The 18501-nt window shown below is 42.2% G+C and overlaps 1 protein-coding gene across 1 annotated transcript in view; it reads right to left on the bottom strand.

Annotated features, from left to right (window-relative positions):
• Positions 1-14227: 14227 nt before the first annotated feature.
• Positions 14228-18501, bottom strand: part of LOC139545745 (transmembrane protein 161B) — a 29044-nt gene continuing 24770 nt past the window's right edge. The window contains exon 12 of the mRNA XM_071353850.1: positions 14228-18441. Within this exon, the coding sequence (XP_071209951.1) occupies positions 18158-18441 (284 nt within the window). The 3' untranslated portion in view covers positions 14228-18157. The remainder of the gene's footprint in view (positions 18442-18501) is intronic.

Here is an 18501-nt window from a genome sequence, read left to right as displayed (position 1 = left end):
TCTCAACGATACTAACAACCTCTTCACAAATTACATTTATATGTGTTTATTTTGCTTTATTTTGGTCAAGTCAACCTTATTGAAAACCAAACACAAAAATACAGTTGTCAGAACAAAAGCCCAAACCATGTTTTACACATGAATTTTGGATCCAATTTTTATTTTCATATATATAGTGTAGCTACACTAAATATGGATACTTAAGACTGCTGTATTTTTCTGCATAATTGCCCAGATTAATTCCATAATAAAGAAACTTGACTACATATACAGCTAACTGCCAAAATAAAGGAAACACCAACATAAAAAATCTCCCATAAGTGTTCAATTGGGTTGATATCTGGTAACTGAGATGGCGATGAAAGCACCTGCTTTCAATATACTTTGTATCCCTCATTTACTCAAGTGTTTCCATTATTGTGCACTTAGCTGTATATTGATCCATGAAAGAGTTGATATGTGTTTATTATCCTCTATATGATGAGATTCTATTGTTCTCAATCTAATGTAAATGTCATTTCCTGATAGTACAGTACAGTGTTAAATTGTCTTAATGAGGAACATAGCTTGATTTTCAGGAACTGTGTGGAAGAGCTGGGGGTATAGCACTCTGTGAATGTATTGTTCATCGTCAGCCTTAATGAAATAATGTGCTGCAAATGAACTCTATTAGAATTGAGACATGCAGGAAACGTGGCCTGTTGCACAATAATGCAGATATCAGCCGTGTGTGTGTGTGGGTGTGGGTGTGGGTGTGGGTGTGTGTGTGTGTGTGTGTGTGTGTGTGTGTGTGTGTGTGTGTGTGTGTGTGTGTGTGTGTGTGTGTGTGTGTGTGTGTGTGTGTGTGTGTGTGTGTGTGTGTGTGTGTGTGTGTGTGTGTGTGTGTGTGTGTGTGTGTCCCAGGGTTTAGGAGGTTCAATTAGTGGTGTTGCACGTTATATCAATCTATCACAGAGTCTAAATCTTATCAAACCAAAATGCAATCCACGGACCAATATTTAATTGAATTGGGAAAGATTACTTATTGGGTAGACTTTTTTCCCCACTCTCTTCGATGCACTGCAATGTAATGATAGCACAATAGGCCAATGGATGAGGACAGCGGTCACCATCACAATCTGTCAATCATGCTGATGTTCCATGTGTGACACTAATATCGTGTGATGCATTTCAAATCACAGACACCCTCATTGCACATCCCTATAAACTACAGCAGAATTTCAGGCTATTCCACCCCTTACTATCATGATTGGAACTTGAAAGAAATAGAAGTGCGGTACCATTGCTGAAGAGAAACCATGATCTTACGCTTAAAAAATATAGATTTGCATTCGTCACCTGGTTCTGTTGGATATGAATGCTTTAATAATAAGCTGCTTTCTCACTGGACGATCCAGCGCAGTTCTGTCCATAGACACTAGGGGGAAGTCAACCCTGTTTCTTCATGAATGAGGAGATCCCTATAAGTGATCAAACCTGATGAAAAATATCAATTGATTGGCATTGACTTTGATGTTGTGTTTCCACTTGGTGCATCAATTCAGTGTCTATCTGATTCCCGGGTGATCCTTTGTAATATAAAAGTCTAATGTAAAGCCCTATATTTGTCCTACTGTACTTACATTATCTGTATAAAATGTCCAATACAGAAGGATAAACTATCAGATTTAACAGCTATTATGTTTTTATTTTGAAAATCACATTTGCTGTAGCTGTGTTTTATAAACTTTTATGAACGATCATTATATCACTTGACTGATTCCTCACGCGTGTTCACGCATGTGCATGTGCATGTGCGTGCACACACACACACGCACACGCACACGCACACACACACACACACACACACACACACACACACACACACACACACACACACACACACACACACACACACACACACACACACACACACACACACACACACACACACACACACACACACACGTGATATACTTGTGAGGACTTTTGGGGATCAACAATTGATTCCCATTCAAAATTCTATTTTCCCTAAATTTAACCCTAACCCTTACCTAACTTTAATTCTAATCCTAACCCTAATTCTAACACTAACCCTAACCCTTAACCAAACCTCTAAGCCTAAAATAGCCTTTTTCCTTTGGGGACCGTAGAAATGTACCCACTTGCCAAAACCTAACCACTAAAACCTAAATCTAAACCCAACCCCTGAACCTAACCCGAACTCCTAACCCTAAACCTCACCACTAACCTCTAAACTTAACCCTAAGCCTAAACCTATCCCTGAAGCCTAATATAGCCTTTTTACAAGTGAGAACCGACAAAATGTCCTCACTTCTCAAAATTTCTGTTGGTTTACTATTCTTGTGGTAGTCAAAAGTATAGTAAAACGTGTACACACACACACACGTTTGTTTTACTGTCCTTGTGGGGACCGAACAATTGATTCCCATTCAAAATCCTATTTTCTCTAACACCTAGCCATAACCTAACCCTAACCTTAACACCACACCTAACTTAAGAAAAAAAGAACGTTTGGTGTGGCGATAAGAATAAAATGACATTCGGTGTGGTGATACAGAGATTTATACTTTTTATAAACACTTAGCTATACGTTTGATATTTCCTGTCTCTGACCTGAGTTTAAGCATGGCAAACTCCTCTATTTTGGAGTCGGATGTGGAAATGGATAGTAAAGCCATAAAATGTGAGACCTGTGACATGTTCATTGTAGTCAAACAGGAAGAGTATACTTACCTATATACTTGTGATAAATGCAAACAGCTCCGTGCCTCAAAGGACCAGGATCATTGAGCTACTAGAGGAGAATAGGGTCCTAAGAGAACATCACGCTCTGGCTAAGGAGACTTCAAGACTGCATGCTATTTTTGATGCGACAATTCTAAATGACCGAGGGGAAATTCTGGGTGCTCTACGAGATTGGGCTCATCTGCAGTAGCTACTGTGGATACTACCTTGGACCACTTTCACATCCCACCGACAAGAACCGGAGATCTACTGCGTTTTTTTCTTCCCCATCAGAAGTAAAGTGGAATCGAGTTAGAAGTAAGAGATGAGGATGATTCCAATGAATTTTCCCTCTCCCACTCATTCAGACCTACGGCTCTCTAACCGTTTTTCGGCTCTGAGCCCCCTGACTTCACTGGGGCCCTCCGTCAAATGACCTAATCCGCCCCACACGCCCTTCCCACTCAACCTCTGGTCGTGGGTTGCTGAGCCGGCCACGCCCCCTTCATACATCAGCCATCCAGGATCTCTGGCTCTGGGAATCCACGACCCCTCCTCCCAAGGTAGCCATCGTCGGGAGTTCCATTGTCCGGGATGTGGTGGTTGTTGGGGCAAAGACTTTCTGCTTCCCTGAAGCCAGGGTGTGTGACATTACCCGGGAGCTTACGGCCGTCCTAGACTGAAACCCGGAGCTGCACACGGTGGTCATGCATGCCAGTACTAACAACATCAGGCTGCGGCAATGAGGGGAGTTGAGACAGGATTTCAAAAACCTGAGGGAAAGGCTATTGGCTACCGACAAGCTGATTATCTTTTCTGGCACTATTCCTACACACGATCGCTGAGTTGAAAGAGCAAATGTATTGTCAATTTCAACTTATTCTGAGAACGTCCTCAGTTCTTAAAAAAGGACAGCTTGCACCCGAATAGGATAGGAGCTAGGATGCTGAGAGCTAATATTGAAGAAAACATTTATTATGGGATATCAGTCCTTACCCTCAACAGGTAACCCTAATTGACTCTTGTTCATGGCATAGGCTTAAAGGTTCCGTTCTAGGCAATCTCTAAGTATCTATTCCAATTCAAGCTAACCCCATGGTATTTTCTAGTAGGGGGTTACCTGCTGAACATGGCATTTTTGTATTAGAAAATCCGTCTGATCTGAAATCCCGCAGTTGCGGCCTTGAACTGATCCGTGTTAAAAGCCAGAAGTTTGATTTCGAAAATTGATTTTATTGCAAACCAACGAGGACATTTTGGTTGTAACTGAATATTGGTTAAAGAAGTCTGTGCCAGACTCTGACGTGTATCTGACTGGTTATAATGTTTTCAGATCTGATACAGTTGGCAGAGGAGTGGGTGTCGCCTTATACATACAGAGCAACTTAAATGTTTCTGTATCCATTACCACCTCTGTCGCTAAGCAATTTGAATGTCTAGTCCTAAATGTGGGACCACCTGACGCTACCGGGAATTTATCACCCTCCCTCGGACTCCATATGTGCTCTTAGTCTGGATTGGTTGATGGCAGAATCTGATGGGCTGAAAGATATTTGTACTGAGCTAAATCTAATTTAGCTGAGAACTAAACCGACTCACCCCAACTTTCAACACCCTGAAAAATCGAATCTTGTAGATATTATTCTAGCAAATGCCCCTCATAAGTTTACAGCCAATGGGATATTTGCCAATGAGTTCAGTGACCGTTGTCCCGTTGCCTTTATAAGAAATGTTAAAATGCCTAAATCTCGCTCATTATTACAAAAATACATTTTAGGAATTTGAACCCTTTTACATGTCTGATCACATGTTTGTGATCATTGTTGAGTGTTCCATGCGGCGTACTATCGCAAATATGTGATTGGAACAGTAGCAAAAGAACGTATGATGCAACAAATGCATCTAAACAGCATTGTTGTCTGAAAAGCATCTAAACAATGTTTTGTACTGATGGGAAATAAAGGTCTTTACAACTTTATTCCTCAATTTCACCTTCTATTGTAAAAGATTAATGCAAACTTCATCATCCAAACATCACACGGAACACAACCACAGCCAAACTCATTCCACAAACCTGTCTAAATAACAGGTTGCGTGTCCCAAAAAAAACAAAAACATACAGTGCATTCGGAAAGTATTCAGACCCCGTGACTTTTTTCACATTTTGTTATGTTTCAACCTTATTCTACAATTGATAAAATCCTCATCAATCTACACACAATCCCCCATAATGACAAAGAAAAAACAGGTTTTTAAAAATGTTTGCAAATGTATTAAAAATAAGAAAATGAAATATTACATTTACATAATTATTCAGACCATTTACTCAGCGTTTTGTTGAAGCCCCCTTTGGCAGCGATTACAGCGTTGAGTCTTCTTGGGTATGACGCTACACGCTTGGCACACCTGTACTTGGGCAGTTTCTCCCATTTTTCTCTGCAGATCTTCTCAAGCTCTGTCAGGTTGGATGAGGGGCGTTGCTGCACAGCTAATTTCAGCTCTCTCCAGAGATGTTCGATCGGGTTCAAGTCTTAGGTTCAAGACATTCAGAGACTTGTCCCTAAGAAACTCCTGCGTTGTCTTGGCTGTGTGCTTAGGGTCGTTGTCCTGTTGGAAGATTAACTTTCACCCCAGTCTGAGGTTCATGAGCGCTCTTGAGCAGCGTTTTGCATGCAAGGATCTCTCTCAGTAGCTTTGCTCTGTTCGATCTTTTCCTCGATCTATGAAGAGTCTGCCCAGATCCCTGCCGCTGAAAAATATCCCTGACAGCATGATGCTGCTCACGAGCACTCATGAACTTCAGCCGTGGGGATGGATGCCAGGTCTTCCTCCAGGATGATGACGCTTGGCATTCAGGCTAAGAGTTCAATGCTTGAGTTTCATCAGGGACCAGAGAATCTCTGTATGTCTCATGAGTCTGAGAGTCTTTAGTTGCCTTTTGGCAACATCTCCGAAGTGGGCTGTCATGTGCAATTTAGCTGAGGAGTGGCTCCCGTCTGGCCACTCTAACCATAACAGAGCCTGATTGGTGGAGTGCTGCAGAGATGGTTGTCCTTCTGGAAGGTTCTGCCCATTTCCACAGATGTGCCAACTCGTGGAGCGTCATATCTAAGTATGACTCATCGCGGTAATCGTTGGTCAACTTCCGCTTTAACGAGTCTCATGAGCAAACGGTCTGAATAATTATGTAAATGTAATATTTAATTTTCTTATTTTTAATACATTTGCAAACATTTTTAAAAACCTGTTTTTTCTTTGTCATTATGGGGGATTGTGTGTAGATTGATGAGGATTTTATCAATTGTAGAATAAGGTTGAAACATAACAAAATGTGAAAAAAGTCACGGGGTCTGAATACTTTCTGAATGTACTGTTAGTTAGTGTCGTGACATTACTTTGGGACACGCAACCTGCTGATCTAGACAGGTTTGTCGAATGAGTCTGGCTGTGGTTAGTTGTTACCGTGTGATGTTTGGATGAATGAAGTGTAGCAATTAATCTTATTAGCAATAGAAGGTGAACCATTGAGGAATAAAGTTGTTTAAAGACCGTTATTATCTCCGGATCAGTACAAAACATTGTTTAGATGCTTTATCAGATCAACAATGCTGTTTAGATAGTCAATGTGTTGTATCATAACGTTCTCTTGCTACTGTTCCATATCATCATATTTGCGACAGTAGTAGCCTGCATGGAACACTGCAAACAATGCATCACAAACATGTGATTCAGTACATGTACAAATGGGTTCAAATTCCTAAAATGTATTAGTTAGCTAAATAATGAGCACAGATTTAGGCATTTTACACATTTCTTATAAAGGCAACGGGACAACGGTCACTGAACTCATTGGCACAATATCCCATGGTGGCTTGTTACACTTATGAGGGGCATTTGCTAGACTAACTATCCTTAGCAAGATTCGATGTCCTTTCAGTTGAGTGCTTGAATAGCTCGGGTGAGTCCGAGTTGAGGTCTCCGCTAAGTTCCGATCTTCTGCTCATGTACAAATATCTCTCGGCCCATCAGATGCTGCCATGGCAAGGCCAGTCCAGCCGTGTCGACGGTTCCCATATGGTGATGAACGTAGTAGGATGCGGTGATAAATTCCCGAGTAGCGTCAGTGGGATGGTACCCACATTTAGGACTAGACTATTCTAGATATTTGGCTTAGCAACAGAGGCGGTAATCAGACACAGTACCATGTGAGTTGCTCTGTATGTATAAGGCGACTACTCCACTCTCTCTGCCTCGTGCTGATAGTCAGAGTCTGAACCACATTATACACGGGCAGCTGCAGACCTAGCCATGTTCTGGTCTAGTCTCGGCAGGCGAGTACATTTTCTTCACCTCATGTTCAGGTTCACAAGTTCCAACCATGTCCTGCGTGTAGCGTCTGCAATACAATCAATTTTCTGAAGTCTAACTGTCTAATCTCTCTAACACCAATCCGTTTATGCACTCTGGCCGCAACTGCGGGATGGTTCCGATCAGTCGGACATGCTACTACAGACCTGCCACGTTCGGGAGGTGGCCCCCTACTAGAAAATACTATGGGGCTAGCTTAAATTGGAGATAGATTATTTTATGAGACTGCCTAAAATCAGAACCTTTAAGCCTATGCCATGAACAAGATGTTCAGAATTTGGCTTACTTCATATACAACGGTAAGGACTGGATATCTCATGACAAATGTTGACGTCGATATTAGCTTTCCAAGCATCCTAGCTCCTATCCTATTCGGGTGCAAGCTGTCCTTTTTTAAGAACTGAGGACATTCACAAAATAAATTAACCAATATGACATTACGTTTGCTCTATATCATCTCTGACCATTCCCCACCTGTCGGAATAGTGTCAGAAAAGATAATCAGCTTGTCGGTAGCCAATAGCCTTTCCCTCAGGCTTTAGAAATCCTGTCTCAGAGTCCCCTCATTGCCGTGGCCTGAAGTTGCTAGCTTCTTATGGCTGCAATCCCGTTAACGGGATGATATGACAACAGCCAGTGAAAGTGCAGGGCGCCAAATTCAAACAACAGAAATCTCATAATTAAAATTCCTCATTTTTAATTATGAGATTAAAAATGTTATACCATTTTAAAGGTAATCTTGTTGTTAATCCCACCAAAGTGTCCGATTTCAAATAGGCTTTTCAGCGAAAGCACCACAAACGATTATGTTAGGTCACCACCAACTCACAGAAAAATTCAGCCATTTTTCCAGCCAAAGAGAGTCACCACAAAAAGCACCAATAGAAATAAAATGAATCACTAACCTTTGATGATCTTCATCAGATGACACTCATAGGACTTCATGTTACACAATACATATACAGTGGGGAGAACAAGTATTTGATACACTGCCGATTTTGCAGGTTTTCCTACTTACAAAGCATGTAGAGGTCTGTCATTTTTATCATAGGTACACTTCAACTGTGAGAGACTGAATCTAAAACAAAAATCCAGAAAATCACATTGTATGATTTTTAAGTAATTCATTTGCATTTTATTGCATGACATAAATATTTGATCATCTACCAACCAGTAAGAATTCCGGCTCTCACAGACCTGTTAGTTTTTCTTTAAGAAGCCCTCCTGTTCTCCACTCATTACCTGTATTAACTGCACCTGTTTGAACTCGTTACCTGTATAAAAGACACCTGTCCACACACTCAATCAAACAGACTCCAACCTCTCCACAATGGCCAAGACCAGAGAGCTGTGTAAGGACATCAGGGTTCAATTGTAGACCTGCACAAGGCTGGGATGGGCTACAGGACAATAGGCAAGCAGCTTGGTGAGAAGGCAACAACTGTTGGCGCAATTATTAGAAAATGGAAGAAGTTCAAGATGACGGTCAATCACCCTCGGTCTGGGGCTCCATGCAAGATCTCACCTCGTGGGGCATCAATGATCATGAGGAAGGTGAGGGATCAGCCCAGAACTACACAGCAGGACCTGGTCAATGATCTGAAGAGAGCTGGGACCACAGTCTCAAAGAAAACCATTAGTAAAACACTACGCCGTCATGGATTAAAATCCTGCAGCGCACGCAAGGTCCCCCTGCTCAAGCCAGCGCATGTCCAGGCCCGTCTGAAGTTTGCCATTGACCATCTGGATGATCCAGAGGAGGAATGGGAGAAGGTCATGTGGTCTGATGAGACAAAAATAGAGCTTTTTGGTCTAAACTCCACTCGCCGTGTTTGGAGGAAGAAGAAGGATGAGTACAACCCCAAGAACACCATCCCAACCGTGAAGCATGGAGGTGGAAACATCATTCTTTGGGGATGCTTTTCTGCAAAGGGGACAGGACGACTGCACCGTATTGAGGGGAGGATGGATGGGGCCATGCATCGCGAGATCTTGGCCAACAACCTCCTTCCCTCAGTAAGGTCGTGCATTGAAGATGGGTCGTGGCTGGTTCTTCCAGCATGACAACGACCCGAAACACACAGCCAGGGCAACTAAGGAGTGGCTCCGTAAGAAGCATCTCAAGGTCCTGGAGTGGCCTAGCCAGTCTCCAGACCTGAACCCAATAGAAAATCTTTGGAGGGAGCTGAAAGTCCGTATTGCCCAGCGACAGCCCCGAAACATGAAGGATCTGGAGAAGGTCTGTATGGAGGAGTGGGCCAAAATCCCTGCTGCAGTGTGTGCAAACCTGGTCAAGAACTACAGGAAACGTATGATCTCTGTAATTGCAAACAAAGGTTTCTGTACCAAATATTAAGTTCTGCTTTTCTGATGTATCAAATACTTATGTCATGCAATAAAATGCTAATTAATTACTTAAAAATCATACAATGTGATTTTCTGGATTTTTGTTTTAGATTCCGTCTCTCACAGTTGAAGTGTACCTATGATAAAAGTTACAGACCTCTACATGCTTTGTAAGTAGGAAAACCTGCAAAATCAGCAGTGTATCAAATACTTGTTCTCCTCACTGTATGTCTTGTTCGATTAAGTTCATATTTATATCCAAAAACCTCAGTTTACATTGGCGCCATGTTCAGAAATGCCTACAAAATATCCGGAGAAATTGCAGAGAGCCACGTCAAATAACAGAAATACTCATCATAAACTTTGACGAAAGATACATGTTTTACATAGATTTAAAGATACACTTGTTCTTAATGCAACCGTTGTGTCAGATTTCAAAAAGCTTTTTGGCAAAACACAATATTCATTAATCTGAGAACAGCGTTCAGCCACAAAAGGAAGCCATACAGTTACCCGCCAAATTGTGCAGTCAACAAAACTCATAAAAAGCATTATAAATCTTCACTTACCTTTGCTGATCTTCGTCGGAATGCACTCCCAGGACTCCCACAAGAAATGTTTGTTTTGTTCGGTAATGTCCATCATTTATGTCCAAATAGCTATTTTTGTTAGCGTGTTTGGTAAACAAATCCAAAGTCAGGAAGCGAGTTCACTAAAAGCAGACAAAATGTCAAAAAGTTTCGTAACAGTCAGTAGAAACATGTCAAACGATGTATTGAATCAATCTTTAGAATATTTTTAACATAAATCTTCAATAATGTTCCAACCGGAGAATTACCTTGACTTCAGATGTGCGATGGAGCAGAGCTCCCTCTCATGTGAACGCGCATGGTCAGAGCATGGTCAGGTCATGGTAGACCTGACTAATTACTGTATCCTTCGGCCCCACTTCACAGTAGAGGCATCAGACAAGGTTCTACAGACTGTTGACATCTAGTGGAAGCTGTAGGAAGTGAAAACTCATCCATATCCCACTGTGTATTCAATAGGGGCTGGAAAACCAACCAACCTCAGATTTACCACTTCCTGTTTGGATTTTTTCTCAGGTTTTTGCCTGCCATATGAGTTCTGTTATACTCACAGACATCATTCAAACAGTTTTAGAAACTTCAGAGTGATTTCTATCCAATACTAATAATAATATGCATATATTAGCAACTGGGACTGAGGAGCAGGCAGTTTACTCTGGGCACCTTTCATCCAAGCTACTCAATACTGCCCCTGCAGCCATAAGAAGTTTAAGATCATGTTTGGTGTATAGAAGCTTGCGGGTACTGGTGTTACTGACATTACCATACCATTCACAGACTGGAGTATTCCTTTTGATGTTCACTCTCAGTCACACAATATGTTTTAGAAATCTTTTTTGAAGCATTGCAAATATTCTGACCAAGATATTTTGTCTATATTTAGTCAAATGTGATACAAGGGAGTATGTGGGTCTTATTTGTGTACATAACTTAGGTAAGATGAGGTGGTAAGGTACACCAAATCAAACAAATTCAGTCTATACCCTGCCTCAAATGATGATGATTTTGAAAATAGACTACAGGTTTGAGAAAACAAAAGCTGTTGCTGGGCTCAAGCTATAAAAATGGTGTGTATGATCTGCCCTTGATATAATTGACGGCCCTTTCGGCAGGCCACGTTTTTCCTTGTCCCAAATCTGAAGTAGAATTGCTAACGTTCTATAAAAACAGATCAGAGGCTTCCAGGGAAATCTTATGTCCTCTTTTGGCCCATTCAATCCACAAGGTCAGGTCATTGATGGAGTAGCTCCTCTTTATTGCTACTAGTTCTCACAATCCCAATAACACAATGGTGGAATTCCTATTCTCCCTCAGACAGAGAGCTAGCGATTAAAGGAACACCTCTCCAGAATATTCTGTCATTCTTGCTATGGAATGGGGTGGTGGGGGTCTGGAGGGGTACATCAACCCCCCAAAGGGGTGCTCTGTGGCCCTCTGTAGAGAACAGACTGGTCTGAATAGGCCCCTCTCAAGGGAAAGAAAGGAACCTCTCCAGAGGTTTGTTTTGAGATCCTGCCTCTGAAATGAATGTATTGGCCCAGTTTCTCCTGTTCATATGGAATATGGACAATGGCACTCACAGGCTTTATTACAGCTCCTCTGCACTATCCAATGAATGCCTCATAATGCTTGAGTTGGATGAGAATGACCCCCCGGTCCTACATCACACCACCCCAACCATACAACGGAGGACAAGCAAAGCAAATCAATAGATTGATTTAGCCAATTTCAGGTTATACAAGGACTTCCATTTAGTCTAAAGTGACATTCTGGGCTAAATCAAAATATAGGATGACAAAACTATATTGAACACCATATCTTGAGCATCTGGTTTATAATGAAGTAGAACATGTGTTTCTCAAACGTGACTAGTTGGAGGCCTTGGAACGCAAAGTAATCTAGAGTGAGAGGCTTATCAGACCAATGAATTTATCAATGTACTTAACAGGCTGGTGCTAACCTTGTGAGGACCAAACCTGGACTGAGCCAGAAGGGACCAAAACATGTTGAATAACAAGGCCACTTACTAAAGTACATGTCTTTATTTGCTTCTGTTTAACTATGCAACAGTAGAATGTTTTTGCTATTAACCGTGGCCAGGTTACACATGATACTGTAACACAACATCTCCAGTAACAGTTGCAGAGTTGTCTCACAGTTTGTTAAAGTCTGCCCCGCCATCTTGACAACCCCTGAGCTAAATAAAAGCAGGGGTGTAGTGTCATAATGCAAACCAACAGTAATTATACTGTATGTATTACACTGAACAAAAACACATGTAGTGTTGGTCCCATGTTTCATGAGCTGAAACAAAAGATCCCATCGATATTCCATACACAAAAAAAGCTTATTTCTCTAAAATTTTGAGCTCACTTTTGTTTACATCCCTGTTAGTGAGTATTCCTCATTTGTCAAGATAATCCATCCAACTGACAGGTGTGGCATATCTAGAAGCTGATTAAACAGCATGCTCATTAGACAGGTGCACCTTGTGCTGGGGACAATAAAAGGCCACTAAAATGTGCAGTTTGTAACATAACACAATGCCACAGATGTCTCAAGTTTTGAGGGAGCGTGCAACTGGCATGCTGACTGCAAGAAAGTGCCCCATGGTGGCAGTGGGGTTATGGTATGGGCATGCATAAGCTATGGACAACGAACACAATTGCATTTTATCGATGGCAATTTGAATGCGCAGAGATACCGTGACAAGATCCTGAGGCCCATTGTCGCGCCATTCATCTGCTGCCATCATCTCATGTTTCAGCATGATAATGCACGGCCCCATGTCACAAGGATCTGTACACAATTCCTTGAAGCTGAAAATGTCCCAGTTCTTCCACGGCCTGCATACTCACCAGACATGTCACTCTTTGAGCATGTGTGGGATGTCCTGGATCGACAGCGTTTCCCAGTTCCCGCCAATATCCAGCAACTTCGCACAGCCTCTGAGTAGTGGAACAACATTGCACAGGCTACAATCAACTGCCTGATCAACACGATGTGAAAGAGATGTGTCGCGCTGCATGAGGCAAAAGGTGGTCACACCACATACTGACTGGTTTTCTGATCCACTCTCTTACCTTTTTTTAAGGTATCTGTGACCAACAGATGCATATCTGTATTCCCAGTCATGTAAAATCCATAGATTAGGACCTAATGAATTTATTTCAATTGACTGATTTCCTTATATGAACTGTAACTCAGTAAATTCTTATAAATTGTTACATGTTGCGTTTATATTTTTGTTCAGAATATATTAATCTGGCACTTTTCATTATGGTTTTAAAACACTCAAAATTGTATGGATGTAACTCATCCCATCCAAGGCCAATGTTTAGGTCTACCTGGGTGATGCACAGCAGCCTTTTTGGATTGACAATAACAGGGTGAGCCTTAACACATTGGGCACGTTCCACTGCCCAGGCATTGCTAATGAATGCCAGATCTTACAACACCTAGATAGGTATTTTAAGTATCAGCTAACTACATCATACGTTATAGAAATCTGTCAAACGATGACGTGGCACACAACCAGTGGTTGAGGGTTGCAACGTCTGAGCAGGGGAACACAACCATTGACTGACTGTCATCGCAATGCCTCGACAGAGGGAGGGACAATACAAGGACACATTACACAGTCTTTTGCAAGGCACCGTTTCTGAAGTTGTCCACCATGTGTGTTGTACTGAACACTACCTAACAATACTGAAAGACTAGGAGGAAATTAAAACTGTAGCTAATGTTTTGCACTGGTAACATATGGATTATTAGGAGTCTGGACACTATTCTCACAAGGCCTCATTTTAACACTTGTCCATTGGCAAAGTTCTGCATTAGCTGTCGAGAACAGGTACACGTATGCCATGGTTCTGGTGGGTAAAGTGGGTCCTTCCTGCAATGTCCACACCTCTGATGCGGAAAGCTCAAGTGAACAGCAGTCTAAAAAGGTCCTCACTAATATTTCAGAACAAACCTGTTCAAAATTGAAAAACTTTAGATAATAAAAGACTTGAATGTAACCCTCAAGCTGAATAACTATTTGTAACAGTCACGCAACCTGTGGGGGCCTCTGGGATAGTAAGCCTCTGGGCCAATAAAATAGCTTTTCCTTGTGCAGTATTTAATCAGGGCCAAGTATCAACCAGTAAGTCAGTAAACAAAATGTATTGAGATCAAAACCAAATTCCAAAACACATGGTAATGATTTGAATTTATTAAAGACAAACTAAACCAGAAATAATAAATACATAGAGGAAGTGTAATACTTTTGAACTAAGAGAAAAAGAAAAACTAAAGTGGTGACAGAAGGCAAACAACGCCTTTTTGGCCAATGGATTGTAAAAGTATCCCAGCTACTTTTGACATATCAGGGAAAATATATATCTAAAAAGATACAATTTGCGATTTGTCTTGTACACGTTTCTGAACTGATTGAAAACATCATAGTCCAATAATACATTGTTTGGTGTTAAGGTTATACATTTTTTTACAGGCCCCAAAATATATTGAACTTAAAACCCAGTTTCCGAGTGGGTAGGGAGGATGTGGTCAGGGGATGGGTCAGCTTCATATTCTTTTATTTGATTGTTTTTGTGCTTGTAACCCCCCTCTGAAAAAGAAAAAATGACAAAACTAAATAAAAAGTTGGTCACAAAAGAAAACATGGTGTTCAGAGGTAAAAATAATCTTCCGTTGACCTAATCACGAGGTATAGGGCTAGGAATAGGAGCCAAGTGCAGTCATTAACCGTTGAGGGTAGAAATTAAAAATCACATACCAATAATTTATCACAAAGAAACATCTGAAATTAGGCAGGATTGATACATTCATAGTGTGCATACTCTCCACCTTTCAAATAAATAAGAACAAGAGAAGACTTTTGACAGCTCTTTAAAAGCTTGAAATGGGCATGGTCTAACGTACTCGACATCCAAAAACACATACAGCACGAGTCAAAAGTTTGGACACACCTACTCATGGAAGGGTTTTTCTGAAATTTTGCCATTTTCTACATTGTAGAATGGTGAAGACATCAAAACTATGAAATAACACACATGGAATCATGTAGTAACCAAAAAAGTGAGAAACAAATCAAAATATATTTTATATTTGAGATTCTTCAAAGTAGCCACCCTTTGCCTTGATAACAGCTTTGCACACTCTTCGCATTCTCTCAACCAGCTTCATGAGGTAATCACCTGGAATGCATTTCAATTAACAGGTACTGCATGCCCCGTTAAAAGTTACATTTGTGGAATTTATATCCTTCTTAAATGTGTTTGAGCCAATTGTGACAAGGTAGGTGTGGTATACAGAAGACAACCCTATTTGGTAAAAGACCAAGTACATACTATGGCAAGAACAGCTCAAATAAGCAAAGAGAAACGACAATCCATCATTACTTTAAGACATAAAGGTCAGTCAACGGTCAGTCAATCCGGAACATTTCAAGAACGTTGAAAGTTTCTTCAAGTTCAGTTGTGGCCTCCCGAGTGACGCAGTGGCCTAAGGTACTGCATCGCAGTTGCTAGCTGTGCCACTAGAGATACTGGTTTGAGTCAGCCGGCCACGACTGAGACCCATGGGGCAGCACACAATTGGCCCAGCGTTGTCCGGGTTAAGGGAGGGTTTGGCTGGCAGGGATGTTCTTGTCCAATCGTGCTCTAGCAACTCCTGTGGCGGGCCGGGCACATGCAGGCTGACACGGTTGCCAGGTGTACGGCGTTTCCTCCGACACATTGGTGTGGCTGGCTTCCGGGTTTAGAGGGCATTGTGTCAAGAAGCAGTGCGGCTTGGTTGGGTCGTGTTAAGGAGGACGCATGACTCGCGACATAAGCCTCTCCCGAGTCCTTACAGGATTTGCTGCGATGAGACAAGACTGAATACCACAAAATTTGGGAGAAAAAGGGGTAAAAGTAATTTAAAAAATGATAAGTTCCATCGCAAAAACTATCAAGCGCTATGATAAAACTGGCTCTCATGAGTATCGCCACAGGAATGGAAGACCCAGAGTTACCTCTGCTGCAGAGGATAAGTTCATTAGAGTTAACTGCACCTCAGATTGCAGCCAAAACAAATGCTTCAGAGATCAAGTAGCAGACACATATCAACATCAACTGTTCAGAGGAGACTGCGTGAATAAGGCTTTCATGGTCAAATTGCTGCAAAGAAACCACTACTAAAAAGGACACCAATAAGAAGAAGAGACTTGCTTGGTCCAAGAAACATGAGCAATGGAAATCTGTCCTTTGGTCTAATGAGTCCAAATTTTCGATTTTTGGTTCCAACCGCCGTGTCTTTGCGAGACGCAGAGTAGAACGGATGATCTCCACATGTGTGGGACTATCATTTGCTTTTAAACAGGACAATGACCCAACACACTTCCAGGCTGTGTAAGGGCCATTTGACCAAGAAGGAGAGTGATGGAGTGCTGCATCAGGCGACCTGGCCTCCACAATCACCCAACCACAACCCAATTGAGATGGTTTGGGATGAGTTGGACCAGAAAGTGATGGAAAAGCAGCCAACAAGTGCTCAGCATATGTGGGAACTCCTAGACATTTGGAAAAGCATTCCAGGTGAAGCTGGTTGAGAGAATTCCAAGAGTGTGCAAAGCTGTCATCAAAGCAACAGGTTGAAGAATCTGAAATATATTTTGATTTGTTAAACACTTTTTTGGTTACTATATGATTCCACATGTGTTATTTCATAGTTTTGATGTCTTCACTATTATTCTACAATGTAGAAAATAGTAAGAATAAAGAAAAACCCTTGAAATGAGTAGGTGTGTCCAACTTTTGACTGGTACTGTATCTATGTTTAGCTTTCTTAATGAACCAGACAACAAACTGTTTGTCAAAGTTATCTGGCTAACTCATTGATCCTGCTTTGTAGTATACCCCTCTGTCCAGACAACTGTTCTTTACTCCTGAACGGGCTGGACAATCATCCCTGTGTTTGAGCTTGTGACTATATATGTGTGTGTGTGTGTGTGTGTGTGAGAGAGAGAGAGAGTGTCAGTAAGCCTAGGAAAGTCTGTACATAGAACAAGAAATGCACAAGTGTATGAGTACACACTTGTGCTCTATTGGTTCCTGGTGGGGGACTCTGAAGACAGAAGGCCGCAGGGTTGCTGTAAAACTATCAATCATCAAATCTACAGCCCACCGGAGGGGTCACTTACTTGGCAGCTCTTTCAAATAAAAACACATTTCTAAATTCACAATTTGATCCATGAAACAAAAAACAGAAGACATAAAATTGTAGTTTCCCTACTGGCTCTACAAGGGGAGGACGGGTAGAGGGGAGGGTGGAGGAAAGAGGCCGTAGCTTACAATTGGCATTTGACTTGACACTTCTATTGATCAAAATGCCCTTTTAGTTGTACACCGACCTAACAGCAGGGATCTTACTCGCATTCACACGTACCATTCCCTTGGCCACGGCTTGTGTGTTGCTGCCCTCGCTGACTGTCGTCACACCTGTCAGAAGGGGCACAAGTTTCTCTCAGCTCTTCCAGTATGGCTCAGTTTGTACCAGGGACAGTAAAGGGGGGATAAAATATTTCACAAATCACAAGGAACGCACATTTAAAAACCCATGTTCGTCCTTGGTAGCCAGTTAGACATATTTCAATTGAACAGTTTCAAGTGATGGGATCTCAGCAGGGACTCTCCCAGTGAGGTGTCCCCTCCTTCTTCTCCAGTAGGACAAGCATCGCAGTGGTGACCTCTTATTGGCTGCTTTAGTTCACACATCCCTTTACAACATCCACAGCCACCCCCACCCCACCCCCCATAGTATGCAGAGACAAGGTTCTCTGCTGCTCTGTTTAAGACTGTACGCACACACATATTACCTTTACTCTCATTTATATTAGTGTCTTTTGTTAAGGATTTGCGAATCCTGCTCTCAAAATAAAAAGGTAGTAAAAGTCAAGTTAAGAGTCATCCATGAAGGAAGCACTGGGGGTGAACCAGGGGTTCTCTGCAGATATGGTCATGAGGGACATGGCTGTGGGAGGGGAGAAGGGTTGTCCCTAGAGCCCTGCACCACACAGTCATTTCTGAACGGGGCTGGAACAGAGCCCAGTGGGACACCACCCTGACCCTGGGGGAATGCTGCTATGCCGCCATGAGATACTGGTGGTAGAAGAGGCCGAAGATGGAGGTGGAAAAGAGGCAGGCAGCGATCCACCAGGTGAGGAAGGAGAGGAGGCCACGGAAAAGCAGGGGGGTGAACACTGTTCGCAGGCCCCCGAGGGCCACCGACAGCTGGACCACCGATGCCTGGGCCTCCACAGCCAGTCCTGGAGCTGCAGTTGCTGCTGCAACCGCAGCAGGGTCAGAGTTCATCTCCATTGGGCAGGGGAGGTCTTCCTCAGAGTACACGCCCCAGGAGTGTCCACCTATTACACAAAGAGTAGGGTGCTACATTAGCAGTGTGGTGGACTAACGACTGCTGCTAA

This window comes from Salvelinus alpinus, chromosome 19, assembly GCF_045679555.1.
Source record: "Salvelinus alpinus chromosome 19, SLU_Salpinus.1, whole genome shotgun sequence".
Taxonomy (NCBI): Eukaryota; Metazoa; Chordata; class Actinopteri; order Salmoniformes; family Salmonidae; genus Salvelinus; species Salvelinus alpinus.
Note: the sequence above shows the minus strand (reverse complement) of the source record. Positions and strands in the feature narration are given on the sequence as shown.